Source organism: Protomyctophum parallelum (genome assembly GCF_964188405.1).
Source record: "Protomyctophum parallelum genome assembly, chromosome: 15".
In the NCBI taxonomy this organism is placed as follows: Eukaryota; Metazoa; Chordata; class Actinopteri; order Myctophiformes; family Myctophidae; genus Protomyctophum; species Protomyctophum parallelum.
Genome location: NC_139710.1, coordinates 5807346 through 5826790, shown reverse-complemented (window position 1 = coordinate 5826790; position 19445 = coordinate 5807346). Strand labels below are relative to the sequence as shown.

The 19445-nt window shown below is 46.6% G+C and overlaps 1 protein-coding gene across 3 annotated transcripts in view; it reads left to right on the top strand.

Annotated features, from left to right (window-relative positions):
- The window catches only part of kat6a (K(lysine) acetyltransferase 6A), a 50319-nt gene extending 31260 nt beyond the window's left edge, over positions 1 to 19059 (top strand). For 2 of the 3 annotated variants that reach the window (XM_083784503.1, XM_083784504.1), the window contains exons 10-17: positions 329 to 470; positions 2957 to 3118; positions 4081 to 4174; positions 8520 to 8751; positions 8866 to 9076; positions 10758 to 11561; positions 11947 to 12217; positions 13183 to 19059. In XM_083784503.1, coding sequence (XP_083640629.1) covers positions 329 to 470; positions 2957 to 3118; positions 4081 to 4174; positions 8520 to 8751; positions 8866 to 9076; positions 10758 to 11561; positions 11947 to 12217; positions 13183 to 16601 — 5335 coding nt within the window. In that variant the 3' untranslated portion in view covers positions 16602 to 19059. The remainder of the gene's footprint in view (positions 1 to 328; positions 471 to 2956; positions 3119 to 4080; positions 4175 to 8519; positions 8752 to 8865; positions 9077 to 10757; positions 11562 to 11946; positions 12218 to 13182) is intronic. The other variant, XM_083784505.1, reaches the window with a different exon arrangement.
- The last annotated feature ends 386 nt before the right edge of the window (positions 19060 to 19445 follow it).

Here is a 19445-nt window from a genome sequence, read left to right as displayed (position 1 = left end):
TGCGTATAAATTACAGTATGATTATGTGCAAAATATACAGGCTGTATCTAAAACTAATATAGATTGCCATAGACTGAACCAGTCTATGGCTGGTTCAGTTGTCTTACTATATTCCACCAGCCACTGTCTCAGGTATTTGTGTGAAATGCCTGCCAGTACAGCCAATGTTTAAAAAGGAAGTTAGGTTACCTGTCCACTGGGAAGCTCTTTTTTGAGAACTGGCTTATTCTTTTCTGAGTTTTTCAATTATATCCTCTTCCTCGTACTCCGTTGTCCTCCTCTTCTATACTCTCTCTCACTCTGCTTTCTCTCCCAATCTCCATCCCAGGCTCCCTAAGCTGTACCTGTGTGAGTTCTGCCTGCGCTACATGAAGAGCCGTAGCATCCTGTACCAGCACATGAGGAAGTGCTGCTGGTTCCACCCGCCGGCCAACGAGATCTACAGGAAGGAAGAAGTCTCTGTGTTTGAGGTGAGACTTGGGTGGGCGGGAGCAACGGGACAGAGGGGGCGGGAGCAGGGTAGAATGGAACAGAGGGAGTGGGAGCAGGGTAGAATGGAACAGAGGGTGTGGGAGCAGGGTAGAATGGAACAGAGGGAGTGGGAGCAGGGTAGAATGGAACAGAGGGAGTGGGAGCAGGGTAGAATGGGACAGAGGGAGTGGGAGCAGGGTAGAATGGGACAGAGGGGGCGGGAGCAGGGTAGAATGGGACAGAGGGGGCGGGAGCAGGGTAGAATGGAACAGAGGGGGCGGTGCAGGGTATAATGGGACAGAGGGGGCGGGAGCAGGGTAGAATGGGACAGAGGGGGCGGGAGCAGGGTAGAATGGAACAGAGGGAGCGGGAGCAGGGTAGAATGGGACAGAGGGGGCGGGAGCAGGGTAGAATGGGACAGAGAGGGCGGGAGCAGGGTAGAATGGGACAGAGGGGGCGGGAGCAGGGTAGAATGGGACAGAGGGGGCGGGAGCAGGGTAGAATGGGACAGAGGGGGCGGGAGCAGGGTAGAATGGGACAGAGGGGGCGGGAGCAGGGTAGAATGGGACAGAGGGGGCGGGAGCAGGGTAGAATGGGACAGAGGGGGCGGGAGCAGATGTGCAGATGTCAGAATGATGTCAGAACAAGCCAGGGCAGAGGCCTTTTTGTGGCGGTTCTGGACACCGTTGGGTCCGACCGACTTGACACCGGGCACGGGTGCAGTTCCCTGTAGGGGGGGGGGGGGGGGGGGATTCTCAAGTAACGTGGATTACAGACATACGTACACACACACACAGAGAGACTTGGTGCATTTATAGTTGTATTGTCGATTAGCCATTCACAACATGAATGCCTTACTAATCTTAACAAGGTTATTGGAGATGGAAAAAAAATCACAACAGCAATTTATAGTTTATACTTACAGCCGTGTTTGTATAACTAAACGGAGCACTGGGCCCATAATGCTACCATACAGCACGCATTATATCCAGGGGCTTAGAATTGGCTTGAGTGTGTGATGTATATTATAGTTAGATTGTTTTGTAGATGAGTTCCTTTGTTACAAACTACTCAAAGTTGTTAGGTTGAACTTGATACTCTTTGGACGATCAAAGTCTGATTTTACTTTGATTGTACATGAACAGTTTCTTAGAAAGTAGACACTTTACTGACCAGGGAGTGAGATGGAAGATTGACTGAAGTATTAGAGGAGAGAAAGATGGAGGAATGAGTTAGAGGAAAGGAAGAATGTTTGAGAGAAGAAAGACGGGCTGGGCGGCAGGCAGTCAAGGCCTAGCCCTCAAACCACAGGTCTGCTGCAGCCACCGCCCCTCTCGTCCACATCCTCCTCCAGAGGTGTCATTTACTCCTCCCCACCCTGAAATCAAACAGTCTACACGCCATACACAACAGGATCATCACAGTTACACAATACAGCCCAACAACCTACCATAAGTAGCACGCCTGGCTGCGACTACTGTCACACTACTTTTGTACCCCTTGCCACAAAACTACTTTCCCACTTGGTACAATGGCATTTGAATCTTCAGCTCGATTTACTGCTTAAAGGTATATTCAGTGATTTCACTTAATTCAAATATCCCTTATTTTTTTGTTTTGCTGTGATAATCCTCCCTACTATAGAGTGTGCTGGCCATATAAGGATTTCCTCCCTGTCCCCAGTTAACCCCTGGGGGTCAAAAAACCTTAGGTTTCGTTTTTGACTCTCTATCCTGATTGGACGAAAGGCTGGGTCCCACAGCCAAAAACGAAACCTAAGGTTTTTTGAGTGAAATCACTGAATATACCTTTAACAGGAAGCACCGTGGGTTAGCCTTCTTAAACATTGCAGCCTGTGGATAACTTACCTTGTGAATGAAGCATTTGAGCTTGTACTTGGTACCACTACCGTTGTAACCTCTCGTACAGGCACAACCATTTCAGACCACAGACCTACTGATGTGGTGTTTGGTTGTGTTGGGCTGTTCAGCAGGGACTATCAGCGATGTGTTCATTTAGGCCTTGGTTACTGCATCTTCTCTGGAGACTGTTCTCAATCAGTGCTGATGTTGAAACTGGTCCAGGAAAGGACTGGCCAGCTGCCAACCTCCATTTTTCTATTGTTCTCGCCACTGTCGTAGCTATTTTCTGTCCTTCCTCTGTGTTCCCTCTCTCTCCTCTTGTGTGTGCGCGTGCGCTCATGTGTGCGTCTCCAGAGATGTAGCTGAGATCATTGTGTTCAATGTCCCGCCTCTCCTCGTCTTCTCCTTGTCCCACAGCTCTAATGGCACTTTAAAGATGTCCACTTACAGATGCCCTCGGGGAGCTTTGTGATGTTTTCCTGTCACTGTAGTTCATATTGATATCCTCCCAGTGTGTGTGCGTTCTGTCTATGCAAATTTGCATTTGTAGGCCTAGATGTTTGCGTATGCATTCTTCTAGTATGTACACATGCACTCACATTTGCATTCTATTTCCCCCTCAGGTGGATGGCAATGTGAGCACAATCTACTGTCAGAACCTGTGCCTACTGGCCAAGCTGTTCCTGGACCACAAGACACTGTACTATGACGTCGAGCCCTTCCTCTTCTATGTCCTCACCCAGAACGACAGCAAGGGCTGCCATCTTGTTGGATACTTCTCTAAGGTGCACACACTGTCACACTGTCACAGTCCCCCTACTACACAATCTTTATGACATTAGCTACGACATTATGTAATGTGAGAAATGGGCTTAGATTAGATGAAATGGGATAAGATTAGATGACATAAGTAAATCTGTGGCAGGTAGCATGCTTATCACACAGGCACAGAGTCTCTTGCAACTTATGCTTTTGAACCAGACCCTCATCCCCTCTGTCTCTTTCTCTACTTTCAGTCTTCAAAGTATTGAACCAGACCCCCATCCCCTCTCTGTCTCTATCTCTACTTTCAGTCTTCAAAGTATTGCCAATAAGGCAGTAATGACTTAAAAGGACAATATCCATTTTATTGATCCCAGTGGGGAAATGGAGTTGTCACAGCAATAAGTAATGAGGTACATAAAACAGTTGTAAAATAGTGGCTCATGACAGGAAAACTACAATAAAATGTCTAGACTGACCTGTTGTAATGAATTCTAGTGAATTGGGAGCATATTGTCCTGATGCAGGTGCTCCCATTAGCATGCCTCCTCCTGCCAAACGCAGCATCTAGTGGGGTAGTACACCTTGATCAACATCCAGCACTACAGACTGCCTCCTGTGCAACACGCACAGGGTCACTGTACATCAGGGGCCCCCTACCTGGACAATATTTTACTGGGTGGGCGATCGTGACCAGAGCGTCCTAGTAAAATAACAAATTAAGAATGTATTAATTATTAACCAAGAATTGAAGAAGGTGCGCACGATATGCACATTTTCAGTGCATAAACTCCTCTAGTCCCGTCCCGTCCAGTCCCCCCGAGCCGTCGCGATCCACGGGTTTAGAACCCCTGATCTATGCCACACTTCAATGCTTGTGTGTGTGTGTGTGTGTGTGCTCACGCTCACGCTCACTCATCCGTTGGTTTCTGTGTAAAATGTGTCTCTCTCTGATGTGTCTCTGTGTGCATGTCTTCCTCTTCAGGAGAAGCACTGTCAACAGAAGTACAACGTGTCCTGCATCATGATTCTTCCCCAGTACCAGCGCAAGGGCTACGGACGCTTCCTCATTGACTTCAGTAAGGCCCTCTCAGCCTTCCTCGGATAGATAACCACACAAATGCAGTCAAATATCCATACACACAACACACTTGTTTTTGTTTTTGTGATCAAGTTTTTTATTTTATTTTTTGTTAAAAGAAAGAAAAAGGGGGTTTCCCCCACCCCACCCTCCCACCCCACAGGTTGAACAGCGAAACAGATACAGGGTTACAATACATCAAAAAAAATCATAATAGTAATAATAATAATAATAATAATAATAATAATAGTAAATAAAGCGAGACAGATATTTTATAATTGGAAAAATCTAATTAAAAAGGAGAAAATAACAGTCATCAAAGACGTTGGCATGATTTAAGTTTTTCTAGTGCTGTGGATAAGACGTCAAGTGTGTTTTCTTGTGCCCGATTGGATCGAGCTATAGAGAGATCATGTCCATTAATGAGAGGATCCATTGTGAGATCTCAAGTTTATGGGGAGGTTTCCATCTTAGGACGAGCAGTTTTTTTTGCAGCTGTCAGCCCTAAGAGCAGGAGTCTTCTACGTGGCATTGTCAATGTCAACCCAATTCTCTTAACTTCTTATACAAATAAGATACAAAATGAGAAAAAGAGGTTGCGCATCAGCAATGGCTTTCAGTGGAGTGCCAAACCAAAATCAAAATACATCAAAAAATAGGAATGAAAAATTCCAAAAAGGTAGCACATCCAAAAATGAAACGAGCGGGGGACAAGGTACTCACATTTCCATTTCTTTATTGGCAAACACCAGAAACACTGTTCCTAAGGTCTTCAAATGATCTTAAACCCTCATTATTGAATATTATTATTAAATTGTTTTTATTGATTATTGAATATGTCAGAGAGAGTATGGATGCCACAACTGGACCAGGATGGAAAGACCAAGGGTTTGCGTTCTAAGCACAATGACGTGTTTTTAAAAATTGGTGTATGTATATGCCATTTAACATTCCATTTTCCAATTTTTTCGGCTTGTTGCCATAATATGAATGGAATGAGATATGATAGGACCACATTGTTTTTGGCAGTATTTACTCAATGTGCCACTGAACAGAACTTCATTCAATTTGTAGGGTGTGACTATACTGCGTTCCATCAGAAGCCATGGGATATTCTCTTCTTGGGAAAACCATTTCTCAAGTGAGCGGATGGCAAAGGAGATGTAATATAATTCTAAATTGGGCAATTCAAATCCACCTTGTTGTTTACTTTGGTAAAGAATTGTATTCTTCAGCCTTGGCCGTTCCCCCCCTTCCAAATGAATTTTGTAACCAGGCCTTGTATCTGACTCCAGTAACGGGGAGGAGTAGGTAATGGAAGCATACTTGATATGAAATTGACCCTCGGTAATACGTTTCATATTTATAATGGATATTCGACTGCTTAATGTAAATTTTTGACACACAACACACTTGTGATGCCATCATACACACCCAGAGTGATGTGCAACTGCATGCACACAGACAGACATGCTTACGGAGTCATGCCTGTTTAATCCTGATCCCTCTACTGCAGATATTGGGTTGTTGCCATTGGCATTCCATTCGATAGCAAAGGGATCGAAGAACACGTCGCCATTCAGATTGAAACCTGCCTGTATTGAACACTATGAAACACACTGACACATTTCCTGTTCTTTCGAGAGCATTTGTGCTAGTTGCTCGCTTTAAAGCGTTTAAACGGTGCTGGCTGGCTCGGAGAGACCTATTTACTTTTTGGGAAACGAGGACAATGTTCTCAACATTTCTCTTTTCCGACAAAACTTGCATAATGAGTGAGCAAGTGGGTGCTCCGCGTTTTGCCCAAGGACTCTTTGATCTTGTGGACTGTTGTGGGCAGTCTCAGTTGCACTCAAATTCACCCATCGGCAACCATTGCAAACTTGGCAATAGGATCTGAAGCGAGGCCTGTAAAAAATTATAATTCCTCTGAACTGTGTAATCAATGCCCTAGTAGCATACTAGAAATGCATTGCTACCGAACCAGATTCACATGCTTAAAGATTCACTACTGGTTCTTGAAATAAGTTTGAACATGTTTCTTTGTTGGATAAAGGCATGTTTCAGTATGTAATATAATTAATTATGTTCAGTTTGGGGCACCAATAGCTGAGTGGTTAAGAATTGTGATATAAAGTACATTGTTTTCAATGGCGATAACAAAAATCAATCACTTTTTGAGGGGCGCTAGCCCCTCCTATACACAGGTTTAATGTTTGTCTTTAGTTCAATGTTTGTTTTGTAAACGCATTGGCAATGAAGGGAAAATTCACGTCATAATGTGTAATTTACGTCATATTGTCTCTTTATTGTTAATGGCATGTAATGTTTGTGTTGGCACCGTTCGTTTTACATCACCATTACATCACCTAATCAACATGAGTTAGACTTTCATATATTAGCGCCCCTCACTTCAAACGGGTGTGATTTATTTGTATACAGCCATGTAGTGTATTTCTGCTAGTCCAACATTAAACCCTACCACCTATAGAGTTGACCAGTGACCACCCTCTTTTAGAACGTCTCTGGCACAGTGGCTCGGTAGGGAAGAATCTCCCATTAATTTACTCGATAGTATACAAGGTTTGAGATAGATCTGGTGAATCATGACCATTAAACATTTGATTCGGTTCATAAAAGGAATTGGAAAACTACGCTGCACATATTTTAAGAATGAACTACCGGTACTGACCTACCCATTCTGACCTGAGATCAGATTCTAAAAATGTCTTCTACATCAAAGTCAAAGTCAATTTGAAGTAAAAAATAGCAGACCTACAAGCTTGTAGCGCGTGGCACGCTATGAGCTTGTAGATCTGCTATTTTTCAATAGCTAAAGCATAACACCAAAAGGGGTTCCCGCCCAAAATGGGTTAAAAGGGTAAGCTCACTTTTTGAGAGGTTTGGGTTGTTTTCTTACCTTATTATGGGCAAACTATTACATTCCATGAGTTATTTCACTCCGTTGTGGTGTTTATTAGCAATTTCAGAAATAAAAATAGTCGCTCATTACTTCCATTGTAATGGGGAAACAGCTCTCAGAGTCACTCTTTTAGCACACAACAAAAGCTGATTCTGACGGGAATCAGGAAAACTCATGCGGTTTTATTTTCGTCTTTTAAGATGGATTTATAAAGTTACTATTTTAGTCGGAGATGGACTGCAGCAGTACTACGGCGTTCCCAACTCTCGCGGGCCGTCTTGCGAGGTTTCATTTGTAAACAGAAGTCTCCACGCTGTTTGAGATGCACCCTCACATATAGCAATCCCAGACACAGACACTTTACACACTTCTTCTAAAGTGTCTTCTAAAGTGTCTCCCTCAAACACGTCCATTGTGTATGGTTTTTAGTGACAAGCGGACGAGATCGAATCCATTTGTTTACATCCCCGTCGTAAGGAAGTAGTGTACAGTTTTGGTCCAATCAGATCAGACGCGAACAGCAGTGATTCGGTCGGCGTAGGCATACCTACCGGATCTTCTTTCTACGCAAATTAGTCAAAACAAGACAAAGTTGACATTTTATATTAAATATAAAAGCGCATGAGTTTTCCTGACATAAATTGTCACAATCAGCTTTTGTTGCGTTCGTTTATGTGCTAAAAGAGTGACTTTGAGAGCTGTTTCCCCGCTACAATGGAAGTCAATGGACCCTATTTTTTATTTCTTAAATTGCTAATAAACAACACAACGGAGCGAAATAACTCATGGAATGTAATAGTTTGCCCATAATAAGGTAAGAAAGCAACCCAAACCTCTAAAAAAGTGGTCTTACCCTTTAGCTATCCCATCCCATAACAAACCATTTTACATGCATTTCCAATGCTTCCAATCAAATGATGGTTTAGATTGCTTATTTTTTTACTTTAACCATTATTATAGTGTTTATATTAACACAATGAGCACCAGGATTTCTTTCAAATTAGGAGCTCAGGGTGCTGGGCAGATATGGCAGCTTTTACTCTGAAAGCCCCGCCTTCCGTTCCGTACAAAAACCGGGAGGCATAATGTTGCTTGCTTACCTTGCAATGATTAATGGGGTGGTAAAATATTGTAATTGACTTTAGTGATTTTCCGCAACAATGTGCAATTATGTCTCTGAGCTGTTTAATCTAGTGTAGCATATAAACTAATGTGACTTTCGCGGGGGCACTAACATTTCAATAACACAAGCTCCACCAATGAGATGCATTGTTTTACAACCACGTCACTCGTGGTAAATCTCTGCAGAAATGAATGGGATTTTTTCCCGGCACCACACTGTTGAGTTCCTTAGCTTAGCCTTGTCACACTTTTTGAGTCAAAGAAGCTCTGGATGTAACCTCGTCCCAACCCTCTGCAGGCTATCTGCTGTCAAAGCGTGAGGGCCAGCCGGGTTCCCCGGAGAAGCCCCTGTCTGACCTCGGCCGTCTGTCCTACATGGCATACTGGCGCAGCGTTGTCCTGGAGTGCCTCCACCATGTCCGTGACCGACAGCTCACCATCCGCCACCTCAGCAAGCTGACGGGGATCTGCCCCCAGGACATCACCGCCACGCTGCACCAGCTCAACATGCTGGAACAGCGAGGAGATCGGTTAGAGATAAAAAGACTACATATGCACACTGAACATATTTATGCGTTTATCTGTACACACCTAAAAAAAAACGCAGGCGTTGCACAGACTTTATTCCTGACTTCCCTCTCCAGGTTGGTACTGGTGCGGAGAGAGAAGCTGGTGGCCAACCACATGGCACGTCTCCAGGCTAGGCCCCGGGAGCTCGACGTAGACCCTGAATGTCTCCGCTGGACACCAGTCATTGTCACAAACACTGTGGTCTCTGACGCTGATGCAGACGACGACGACGACGATGACGAAGAGGATGACGAGCCAGAGGAAAACAACCGCAAGGAGGTGAATGTGACTTTTTGTTGATGTGCTGCTTGGTTGGCGATTGTGTTCTGTTTCCGACTACTGACTTGTTTGGCCCTTTTTTAAACTAGCTCCTTTGCGACTCGCCCTACACACTTCCACTCGGTTTGAGCATAGCTATATAAATAATTGAGATGGCACCGGGATTCCCCTCCCATCTAGTGCCGTCTCTATTATTTATATATCTATTCTCAAACCAAGTGGAAGTGTGTAGGGCGAGTGCCGATGAGCTAGTATCAAAAGGGTTTTTTTTCTTTTCTCTTAATGTTCATCAACTTATACAGCTCCATCTCACTGAATTTTGTAAAAGTTCATTTTCTTCTGTAATATAATTCAAAAAGTGAAACTTTTATATATTCTCAACTCATTGTGCATAAAGTGAAGTATTTAAAACCTTTTTGTATTAATCTTGATGATTATGGCGTACAGCTCATGGAAATCAAAAAAAATCCTATCAATGAATTAGAAAAATGTCGACCATCTGAAAAGTATATTAATGTATGCAGTCAATACTTGGTCTGGGCTACTTTTGAAGAAACTATTTCATCAATGGGGCGTGGCATGAAGTTTGCAACAGCCGTAAATTAATTTGTATTGTTGAGTCTCATGTCTCACGCCTTTCTCTTGACAATACAACCTAGATTCTCTGGGGTTCAGGTCAGGCCAGTTGGCTGGTCAGTTAAGCACAGTAATACCATGGTCATTACACCAATTGCTAGTAGTTTTGGCTCTGTGGGCAGGTGCCAAATCGAGCTGGAAAGGAAAATTAGCATCTCCATGAAGTTTGTCACCATACTGAAGCACAATGTACTCTAAAAAGATTCCTGTGTTGAAACCGTTGTTAACTTTTCACTGTCAGTGGACCAACACCATGCACATAACATGGCCTAAATCATCACATCACAGATGCAAATTTTCCTTTGCAGCTAGATTTGGCACCTGCCCACAGAGCCAAAACTACTAGTAACTGGTGTACTGACCATGGTATTACTGTGCTTAACTGACCAGCCAACTGGCCTGACCTGAACCCCACAGAGAATCTAGGTTGAATTGGCAAGAGTAAGGTGTGAGACATGAGACTGAACAATACAAATTAATTTACGGCTGTTATCAAAGCAAACCTGGGCTTCCATAACACCTCAACAGTGCCACAGGCTGATCACCTCCATGCCACGCCCCATTGATGAAATAATTTCTTCAAAAGTAGCCCAGACCAAGTATTAACCTCATACATTAATATACTTTTCAGATTGTCGACATTTCTCGTTTAAAAAAAGCATTTTTGTAGTGGTCTCGTAAAATATTCTAATTAATTGAGATAGGATTTTTTGATTTTCATGAGCTGTACGCTGTAATCATCAAGATTAAAACAAAAAAAGGTTTTAAATGCTTCACTTTATTCACAATGAATGGAGAATATATGAAAGTTTCACTTTTTGAATTATATTACAGAAGAAAATGTACTTTTACATATTCTATTCGGTGAGATGGAGCTTTATAGTGGTTCCGCGGTCTGCATTCATAAAAGTAAAATGTTATTGGTTTGTCACATTGGCACTGAAGAGGTTTTTGTATTTGTTGTAGCTTTGTCATATCAGAGCTTTTGACTGTTTTAGGCCTCCATTCTCATAGATTTGGGATTGATTTTGTTAATTCTTTGTGTAAACAGATCAAACCCAGCCACAAGGTCTCTCCCCTCTCCTGGCACGTGCCCCAAGAAAGGAGGCGGAAGGAAGAGGAAGAGGAGCATGAAGATGAGGAGGAAGATGAGGAAGAAGAGGAGGAGGAGGAAAGAAAGTGCTTCCCAGGCTTCCCTACTAGTCAGAGTTCGCCAGTGACTTCCTCCCTTGCCGTTGCCCGCTGCCCTGCTCCACCCACCCCCGCTCAGGAGCCGTCACGCCCTCCTCCTCCTCCTGCCAATGGAGAGCGTCGGCCGCGGGGCAGACCGCCCAAAAACTGGCCCTGGGGAAAGGTGAAGGACGGACCACGGGTGGGGAGGCCGCCCAAGATCCGGCCTCCAGAGGTGGAGGAAGAGGAGGAGGAGGAGGAAGAGGAAGAGGAGGAGGTGAACCACGATGGGAGTAACACAACGCAGCACTCCTCCACTAGCCCACCGTCCTTATTCTCCCTGGACCGACGGGCTGACTCTGCCTCCAGCGTGCGGCCAGCGGACATGGCAAGACACCCGGCCGTCACGCCTCCACGCCGTGGTCGACCCCCCAGGAAAAAGAGGGTTCCTCCTAAGCCCAGACTGAGAGATGGCCAAGTGGAGGGACTGTCCCAGCTAGCCCTAGGGGCCAGGCTCGGCGAGCAACAGCTTCAGCCTGTCCGAAAGAGCTGCTTCAGTGAGAGCAGTGACGAAGAGGATGAGGAGGATGATGATGATGATGACGATGACGACGATGAGAACGAGGAGAGAAGAGCCTGTTCCCCACCCATCCTCACCAAACCTGCCATGGGGCTAAAATGCAAGGTAAGCAGTCTGATGTACATGCTGGTGGTATTTCAGTTATGTGGTCCAATAACAGAATATATAGGAGAGAATACTGTAGTTAGTGAATGGAAGAACTTATAATAAATTCACCTTACTGCAGAATCAACAAAATCATGTTGTGTATATACGTTTGTGTATATAGGTTTCTCGCATACAAGCTGTGTCTACTGAACATGTTCTCAATTGTTAGGAATGAATACTTGAAAACTTAAACTGCTATTTGAAACTTTGCTGGTTCTGAACTAGTGGCGAGAGCCTGTGTCTCACTTGAAGTACAGCGAGGTGATGAAGACGGAGCAAGAGACGTTACTGTAAAAGAGAATCAATGCTCGGCTGACTTTACCCTTGTTTCCCGCACCACCAGAAGCCCCTGAGGAAGCGTCGGATCCGCCAGCGGAGCCACCCTCACAGCAGTGTGGTAACCGAGACCATCTCCGAGACAACGGAGGTCCTGGACGAACCCTTTGTCGACTCTGATTCGGAGCGGCCCATGCCCCGCCTGGAGGAGGAGACCCCCCTGGGGCTCCACCACCACCCGCTGCGACGCTATCCCCCAGCCCGGTCTGCCATGAGGCTGTCTGATCCGGCACCGAAACGGGGCCGACGCTCTAACCTCACTGAGTCAGAGGACGACGGTGAGTTGAGATATGTTTTGGGATTATTGGAAACTAGAAGATAAAAAATAAAACTGGACAGCAAAAAAATATACAAAAAAAAAAAATGAAGTCTGCACACTGAGACTTTGCAGAGCTCCCAGTCGAGGCTTTATTGATTATTATTGGTTATTGATAACTACACTTAAAACGTTTTTTATTTTTTTCACCCTTCTAGAGCATATTTGCGGTCATACAATCTTTAAGTCTAATTTTAATTGCATCCTGTCAAACGGAAACAACAGCAGGTAGTAACCAAATTAACCAATAATATGACCTTCGTTTTTTAAGATCATCTTTTTATTTGGGTGCGGGCGTCTTTATTGTCATTAGCAAAACTGCCATAGATACTAGGCTAATTAGCACAATTTGCGGACTGTGGATAGCATGCCGTTCAGTACTCCACCTCTGTACTCCGACTGAATATGCCATCCACTCCAACTGAATATGCCATCCACTCCAACTGAATATGCCATCCACTCCAACTGAATATGCCATCCACTCCAACTGAATATGCCATGCACCCAGACAGCCATGTTTCTATTTACTGCTGTGTTCAGATCCGGTCTAGAGCCACAACACACATGCACGGCTTGCACCCACACCATTTCCTTATCCTTTCGAAACTGGTTGTGTAGAAAAGTCCAGAATGAGTTGCCATGCGAGTCAGGAGCTACAAAATAAATACGCAAACATCCAAATATTTGTATTAAAATTCAAATGTCAATGTAACGATCGAACCTCGAGATGTTTTGTGGCGGCTCTAAAAGAAAGGTAAACATTCACTGTGAATGAAGGCATCATCATGTATGAAGGAGGCATCACCAAATGACTTATTTGATGAATGTTTGCTGACGGACACAATTCAGTGAATAATTTTAATTACCTTAAGCCTTAAGTATCTAACTAATATATTTATTCTGGTCAATCTCTTCTCTCTCTGTCAGACCTCACCCCTGTCCTGAAGCCTGTATCCACACTTCCTGCGGCCCCTTCAGAGTCCACTGAGGCCAATCCTGAAGTTCCTGTCAAGAAGAAGAAAGGGTGGCCTAAAGGGAAGAGCCGCAAGCCCCTCCACTGGAAGAAACGGGGTCCAGGCAGGCCGCCGGGCAGCGGCTCCAAACAGCGGGCGGCTGCAGAGATCCAGGCGCAATCCGGAGTCCCCCCGCCCACAAAGATCAAGATGAAACCCGGACGCAAGCCACAGAGCTGGTACCTGCAGAGGGCACAGGAGGAGGCAAAGAGGCAAGAGCAGGAGAGGCAGAGACTCATGGAGATGGAGCAGCTAACGGCTACGCAACCGTCCCAGGTGGAGGACCGAGCTGCAAAGAGAGCCTGCAGAGCCAGCATTGACAACGCCAACAAGTGCAAAGACACTGATGACGAAGACGACTACCTACCCAAGCCTGTGGAGCAGAAGGTTCCCAAGAGACGCGGCAGACCGCCCAAGAACCCCGCACTTCGGCAGCCACCTCCGCCCGCCCCCAAACCCCCTCCTGTTTCTGAGCCTGAGGAGGAAGAGGACGAGACCGAGAGGAGCTGTTGGGGCGACGACAAGCCCAGTCGGCCGCCGTCCCGTCCCCTGCTCTCCCCTTCCTCGTCCTCCACTGTGGCGCCTCGGGGCTCTCAGTCCCAGGATGTAGAAATAGGTGACAGGGAGGAGGAAGAGGATGACGACGAGGGGGAGGAAGAGGAACCTGGAAATGGCAGACGGCCGGTGGCCATGTCAGGATCTGGCAGTCGGCGTAGTGAAGACCATGATGCTGACGACGAGGGAGATGGACACCTGGAGGACAAGAGCATCAGCAGCAGCAGTAGCAGCAGTAAGAAGAGGAAGAGCCAGGACTCGGAGGAAGATGAGGATGAAGATGATGAGGAGGAGGAGGAAGAGCCTGCCTCCCGCGCCAGCTCTCCTCCTGTCAAAGAGGAACCTCAGGGTGGTGAGGCTTTTTTAGACATTCAGGACAGTGCAACCCGCAACTATGTCAGCAAACAGGAGGAGGACGAGGAGGAGGAGGAGGCTGACGAGGAACAGCAGCAGGAGGTGAAGTGCAGGCCCTCATCGGCTGACCCTGAGCAAGAAGAGAGGAGGCGCAGGGAGCAGGAGGAGTCGGCAGCGGCAGCCGCGGCTGTTGAAACGGTAACGGCAATCTCCGTGCCAGCAGAGCCCATGGAAATCCAGCCTCTTCACCCAGAGGACAAGGCAGTCTCACTGCTGATGGAGCCCCAGCACCCCCACCCTCACTCCCACCCTCACCAACAACACCCGGACTTCAAAGAGGAGCTGAGCCATCACCACCCTCACCACGCCCATCACCACCACCACCCCCACCACTCCAATGAGCTGGACCTGGAAACGGTGCAGGCCGTGCAGTCTCTGACCCAGGGCGAGGCCCAGGATGAGGAAGCTGAGCCCCACCCACATCATGGAGCCTACCAGGACTGTGAGGAGACCCTGGCTGCTTGTCGCACACTGCAGAGCTTCAGCCACACGGGGGAGGCAGAGGAGGAGACTCTGGCTCTTGTGGATGAATGTGGGACCTCCCAACACAGCAGCCCCCTGCCCAACCCTCCCATGCCTCCCCTGCCCAACCAGTCGGTACGCTCGGTCAACAGCCCGGGGCTGCCTCCTGGTGTGATGTCGCCGGGGCCAGCAGGAGCACAGAGGGGAGGCACACCTGGCCCAGCAGGGGCACCAGGGGGAGGCGGAGGAGGATACACCCAGATCACCCCGGAACATCCCAGCTCCCTCTCGGCGCCTTCCCAGCAGAACATGGAGACATCCCCAATGATGGACGTGCCATCGGTGTCCGACCACTCCCAGCAAGTTGTGGATAGTGGCTTCAGTGACCTGGGCAGTATTGAGAGCACCACTGAGAACTATGACAACCCCAGCAGCTACGACTCCACCATGGGTGGAGCAGCCAGTGGGGCAGGCAACGGCGGTGGTGGAGGAGGGGGGGGAATGTCAGTGGCCGGTGCAGGTACAGCCGCCTCGGTGACTTCTGCGTCAGCTTCTTCGTCCTCCAGGTCGGCCACACCCTCCTCTTCTTCCTCCCAGGCTAACAGCTGCTCCTTTGTCCCCACACCAGGCCTTGGGTCTTCCTCGGGCCCTGTGGGTTCACAACTCTCCATGGGCAGCTGCAGCCTCATTCAGCAGACTGCACCGGGACCCAACAACGCTGGTTCGGGAGCCAATAATGGAGGTAATGCTGCACAGCCCCCGCCACCCCCATCCAACACCCCTAACTGTGGCATTAAATCTCCCCAGAACTGTGTGGTAATTGAGAGGCCACCCAGCACCAACCAGCAGCAGCAGCAGCAGCAGGCACCACAGAAGAAGGTGCCTCAACAACAACCCCCTCCTCAACAACAACAACAACAGCAGCAGCAGCAGCAGCAACAACAACCTCCCAACCCTCAGCCCCCACCCTCCGCACCGCCACCCCAGCAGCAACAGCAGTCCCTGTCTCAGTGCAGTATGGGTAATGGCTTTTCTTCCACTCCCATGATCATGGAGATCCCAGAAAGTGGAGGCGGAGGAGGAGGCCGAAGCCTGTATGAACGTATGGGTCAAGACTTTGGCACTGGGGGATACCCTCAGCCCTCGGCTACCTTCAGCCTGGCCAAGCTCCAGCAGCTCACCAACACTATCATGGACCCCCACTCCATGCCCTACTCCCACTCTGCATCAGTCACGTCCTATGCCACCAGTGTGTCTCTGTCCAACCCAGGACTGGCTCAACTTGCCCCCTCTCCCCACCCTCCCCTCTCCCAGGGACAGGCCACCATGACCAGCCCTCCCAACCTCAGCTCTGGCTCCATGAACTTGGGGTCGCTGCAGTTGCAGTGTAACATGCCTGGCACCAATATTGGCCTGCCGCCTCCTCCTCACACTCAGCGCTTACAGGGCCAGATGGCCACGGTGAAGGGTCACATATCCATCCGCTCCAAAGCCACACAGCAGCTGGCCCCGGCCCCACACCAGCAGCAGCTGTACGGCCGCAGCTCCGGTGCCGTGGCTATGCAGGGCACGCCGCGCACCCTGGCTGTGCAGCGTGGCATGATGCCCAACCTGATGCCTGCCCCGTCAGCCTACAATTCTATGAATATGACGCCACTCAATGCCATGTCAGCTGGCTACCGCATGCCCCAACCGATGATGAACAGCGGGTACCACGGTAACCCACCCTACATGAACCAGCCAGCCCAGTACCCCATGCAGATGCAAATGGGCATGATGGGAGGACAGGGTTACCCACAGCAGCCTATGCAGCCCAATCACCACGGCAACATGATGTACACGGGCCCCACTCATCACAGCTATGCCGGTGTGCCCAAGCAGTCACCTTACATGAGCAGATGAGCATCTGAAGAACAAACTGCAAAAAAACAACTTCAGCCAGGGGGGCATGGCGGGCCAGCGCTCATACTGAGCTGTATTCTTAAATATTGTACCGTGACTCTCGTTCACCCTCTCTACAGCCGCAGCAGGCACAAGAGACGGGACAGGGAGAGTAAAAAGAGAAAGAGAGAAAGGGTCTTTGGCTTTCTTGTATTTCTATGTTGTCATTTTGTTCCATTCAGTCAGACTCCCCCCCCCCCCCCCCCCCCTCCCCCCAGCCAGTTGTTTTATGGGAGGCAGCTGGCAGAATAGCTTTGTGTTTGCGCACACCGACCTTTAAGCATCCGATGTGAGGCCTATACACTCTGAAACGGTTTTTCAATTAGGCCAACGGTGTGCCTACATCCGCCTGGTGTCCGTGGTTCACGCAACACATGGGAGGAGAGATGAGGAGCAAGAGAAAGAGGGGGAAAAAGACAGACTGTGCGGGAGGGACCTCAAAATGAGGAAAACATTAAAAACGCGGTTAACTGAATATATTCAACCATGCACACAATCTTTTAAATGACATAGGAAGCCTTATCTTAAAAAAAAAGAGACAATGAGACATTGTAGATGGACTGTTTTTGTTTTTTTAAAACAACCTTTTTTTATTTTTTGTTCATTTGTTTCATCAACATTTAGTTGTGATGAAAATACTCCTATACTACGCTCATACACTTGGGTGTCCATACGTACGTGGCATCCATGGAGCAGTGGTTTGCTCTTTCACCAAATAAAACGTCAGCATCTCCCGTCTGCGCTCCGAGAGGGGAGAGGAGCTCACATGGCTGTAGACATAACATGCATAGGAGCAAGGCGTTCGGCCCATGTGAGGAATAAGCCAGTTTCCTGATTTCTGTCTTCCTATTATGGACGCTGCATGTGTCTATCGATGCACAGCTAAATAGAAACAGGAGGCAGGTGAGCAGGGTCATGTTTGATGGATAGTATGTCGCTAAAATAAAAGAAGTAGCAGTTTTTTGTTTGTTTTTGTTTTACAATACGCCGCCGTTCTGAGAAACACTTAGATGTAAATATTCTGGTACTTCCTAATAATCCAGCAGCAGCACACAAATACACACTCTAGCTGTCTCCCTCTGGTGGCCAGCACTTTTAAGTGCTACTTTTCTTTTTATATATATATATCTCACTCCACTGACAAATTCTTTATATATATATATATATATATAATGTCAGCCCTTTAGCAGTTTGGCGGAGGGGGGGGGCTACAGAATGAATTGTGGAAATCCTGCCTTAAGGCAAATCAGTTGCTAATAACAGTAGCTGAACACAACCCCCCTCCCTCCACTCCCCACAAGTGTTGATGACCTAGGACGTCCAGGGGTTCTATTTTTGAATGGCGTTTCTTCTATTCAAACTAAAACTCTGCACTCCCATTGGCTAGTGACAGGGTGAGGGGCTGTTCATCCTTCAGCAGAGGTGTGCCTACTGTACATGCATCTGGTGTATTACTGGCCCCTCCCACAGACATGCCCACACTGAGGGGGTTAGTGTGGTGGTGGGGTCCTGTTTGGTTAAAGGCGATCGATGGGAGGGTTGGAGGAGTTGAACCCAGTTGCTCCATGTTCCAGTATTCAGAGTCAAAACAATTTTTTTTTCTCCTCCTTACAGACCAGATGTTTTCATATTTTATTTGTGTGTATTGATCTGTTCTGTTTTGTTTCTCTATGAATTCTACCTGACTGGGCAGCTTTCTTTTGACACAAGCTGACTCTTTTTCGACTTTAGGAAGAAAATAAAAATATATTGTAGAGAGAAAATGTTTTTTCTATAATATACAATGGAAAAATTCTGACATTGATATTGGTACTGTCATTTTTTTCACTTCTGTTTCAGGAACAAAATCAATACATATTTTTTAGCTCGACTTCTTGGGGTAATAATTATTACTAAGAAATTCAAAATGAAAAAAAATTACCACTCACTTTTAGTGACTTTAAGATGCCTTTAACCTCTCCATTCCATCTCATCTCTAGAGTTTTTCTATCTTTGTGTAGTATATTAATGCTATTTTAAACAAAAAGGAAAAAACGGATATCTAAAGGTCACTTAGTGTTCTTTTCTTTATTTTTTATTTTTTGACTGTGTGTATAGGATGACTTCCTTACATTTAAGAGGCATGTAAAAATGAGCTCAGTATATTTCTGTCTGTTTATATCGCTTCCCTTTTTGTATCCTTTGTAATTGTACATGGTGCGTTGTAAGCTAAGAGAGCGCAAAATAAAAAGAGAGAAGGACCGATGGCCGGGCACGCAGTGAAGGTTGAGTTGCACTCGGCACTGCCTCGACTCTCTACTTTGTCCCTGTATGTATTTCTCATTTATTCGTTTGTTTGTTTTTGTTTCCTTTCTTAGCAAGTACTTTCAAAGAACTCTGTACATTTTAACATAAAACAAAAATAAATTATGTTGAGCCATTTATGTTTCATGGTGGCTTCTTCAGGTCAGATGTGATTCAAGTCTGTTACTGGTCCATTTCTGATCCGCTCAACGAAGATGACACATTTTAAGATGTATCAAATTAATAATTGACAGAAATAATTAAACATGAATTTACCTCTCATCTCAAAATGATGAGCCTAGCTCTTTAGATTTTTTTTTTTTCTGGTGGGACAGATCATCAGTTAATTTAGTTAGTAATTAGTTAATTTCATCCAATCGGTATAGAGAACCTTTCTACTCCAATTGTGAAAAAATAAATTTGAGGTCCTTGACATGAAATGGGGGAAAATCTCATGCACTCATGTTTAATGGTGAACGTTTCGGTCTAGTCAACCTCCTTCAGGCTATATTTTTACAGCCC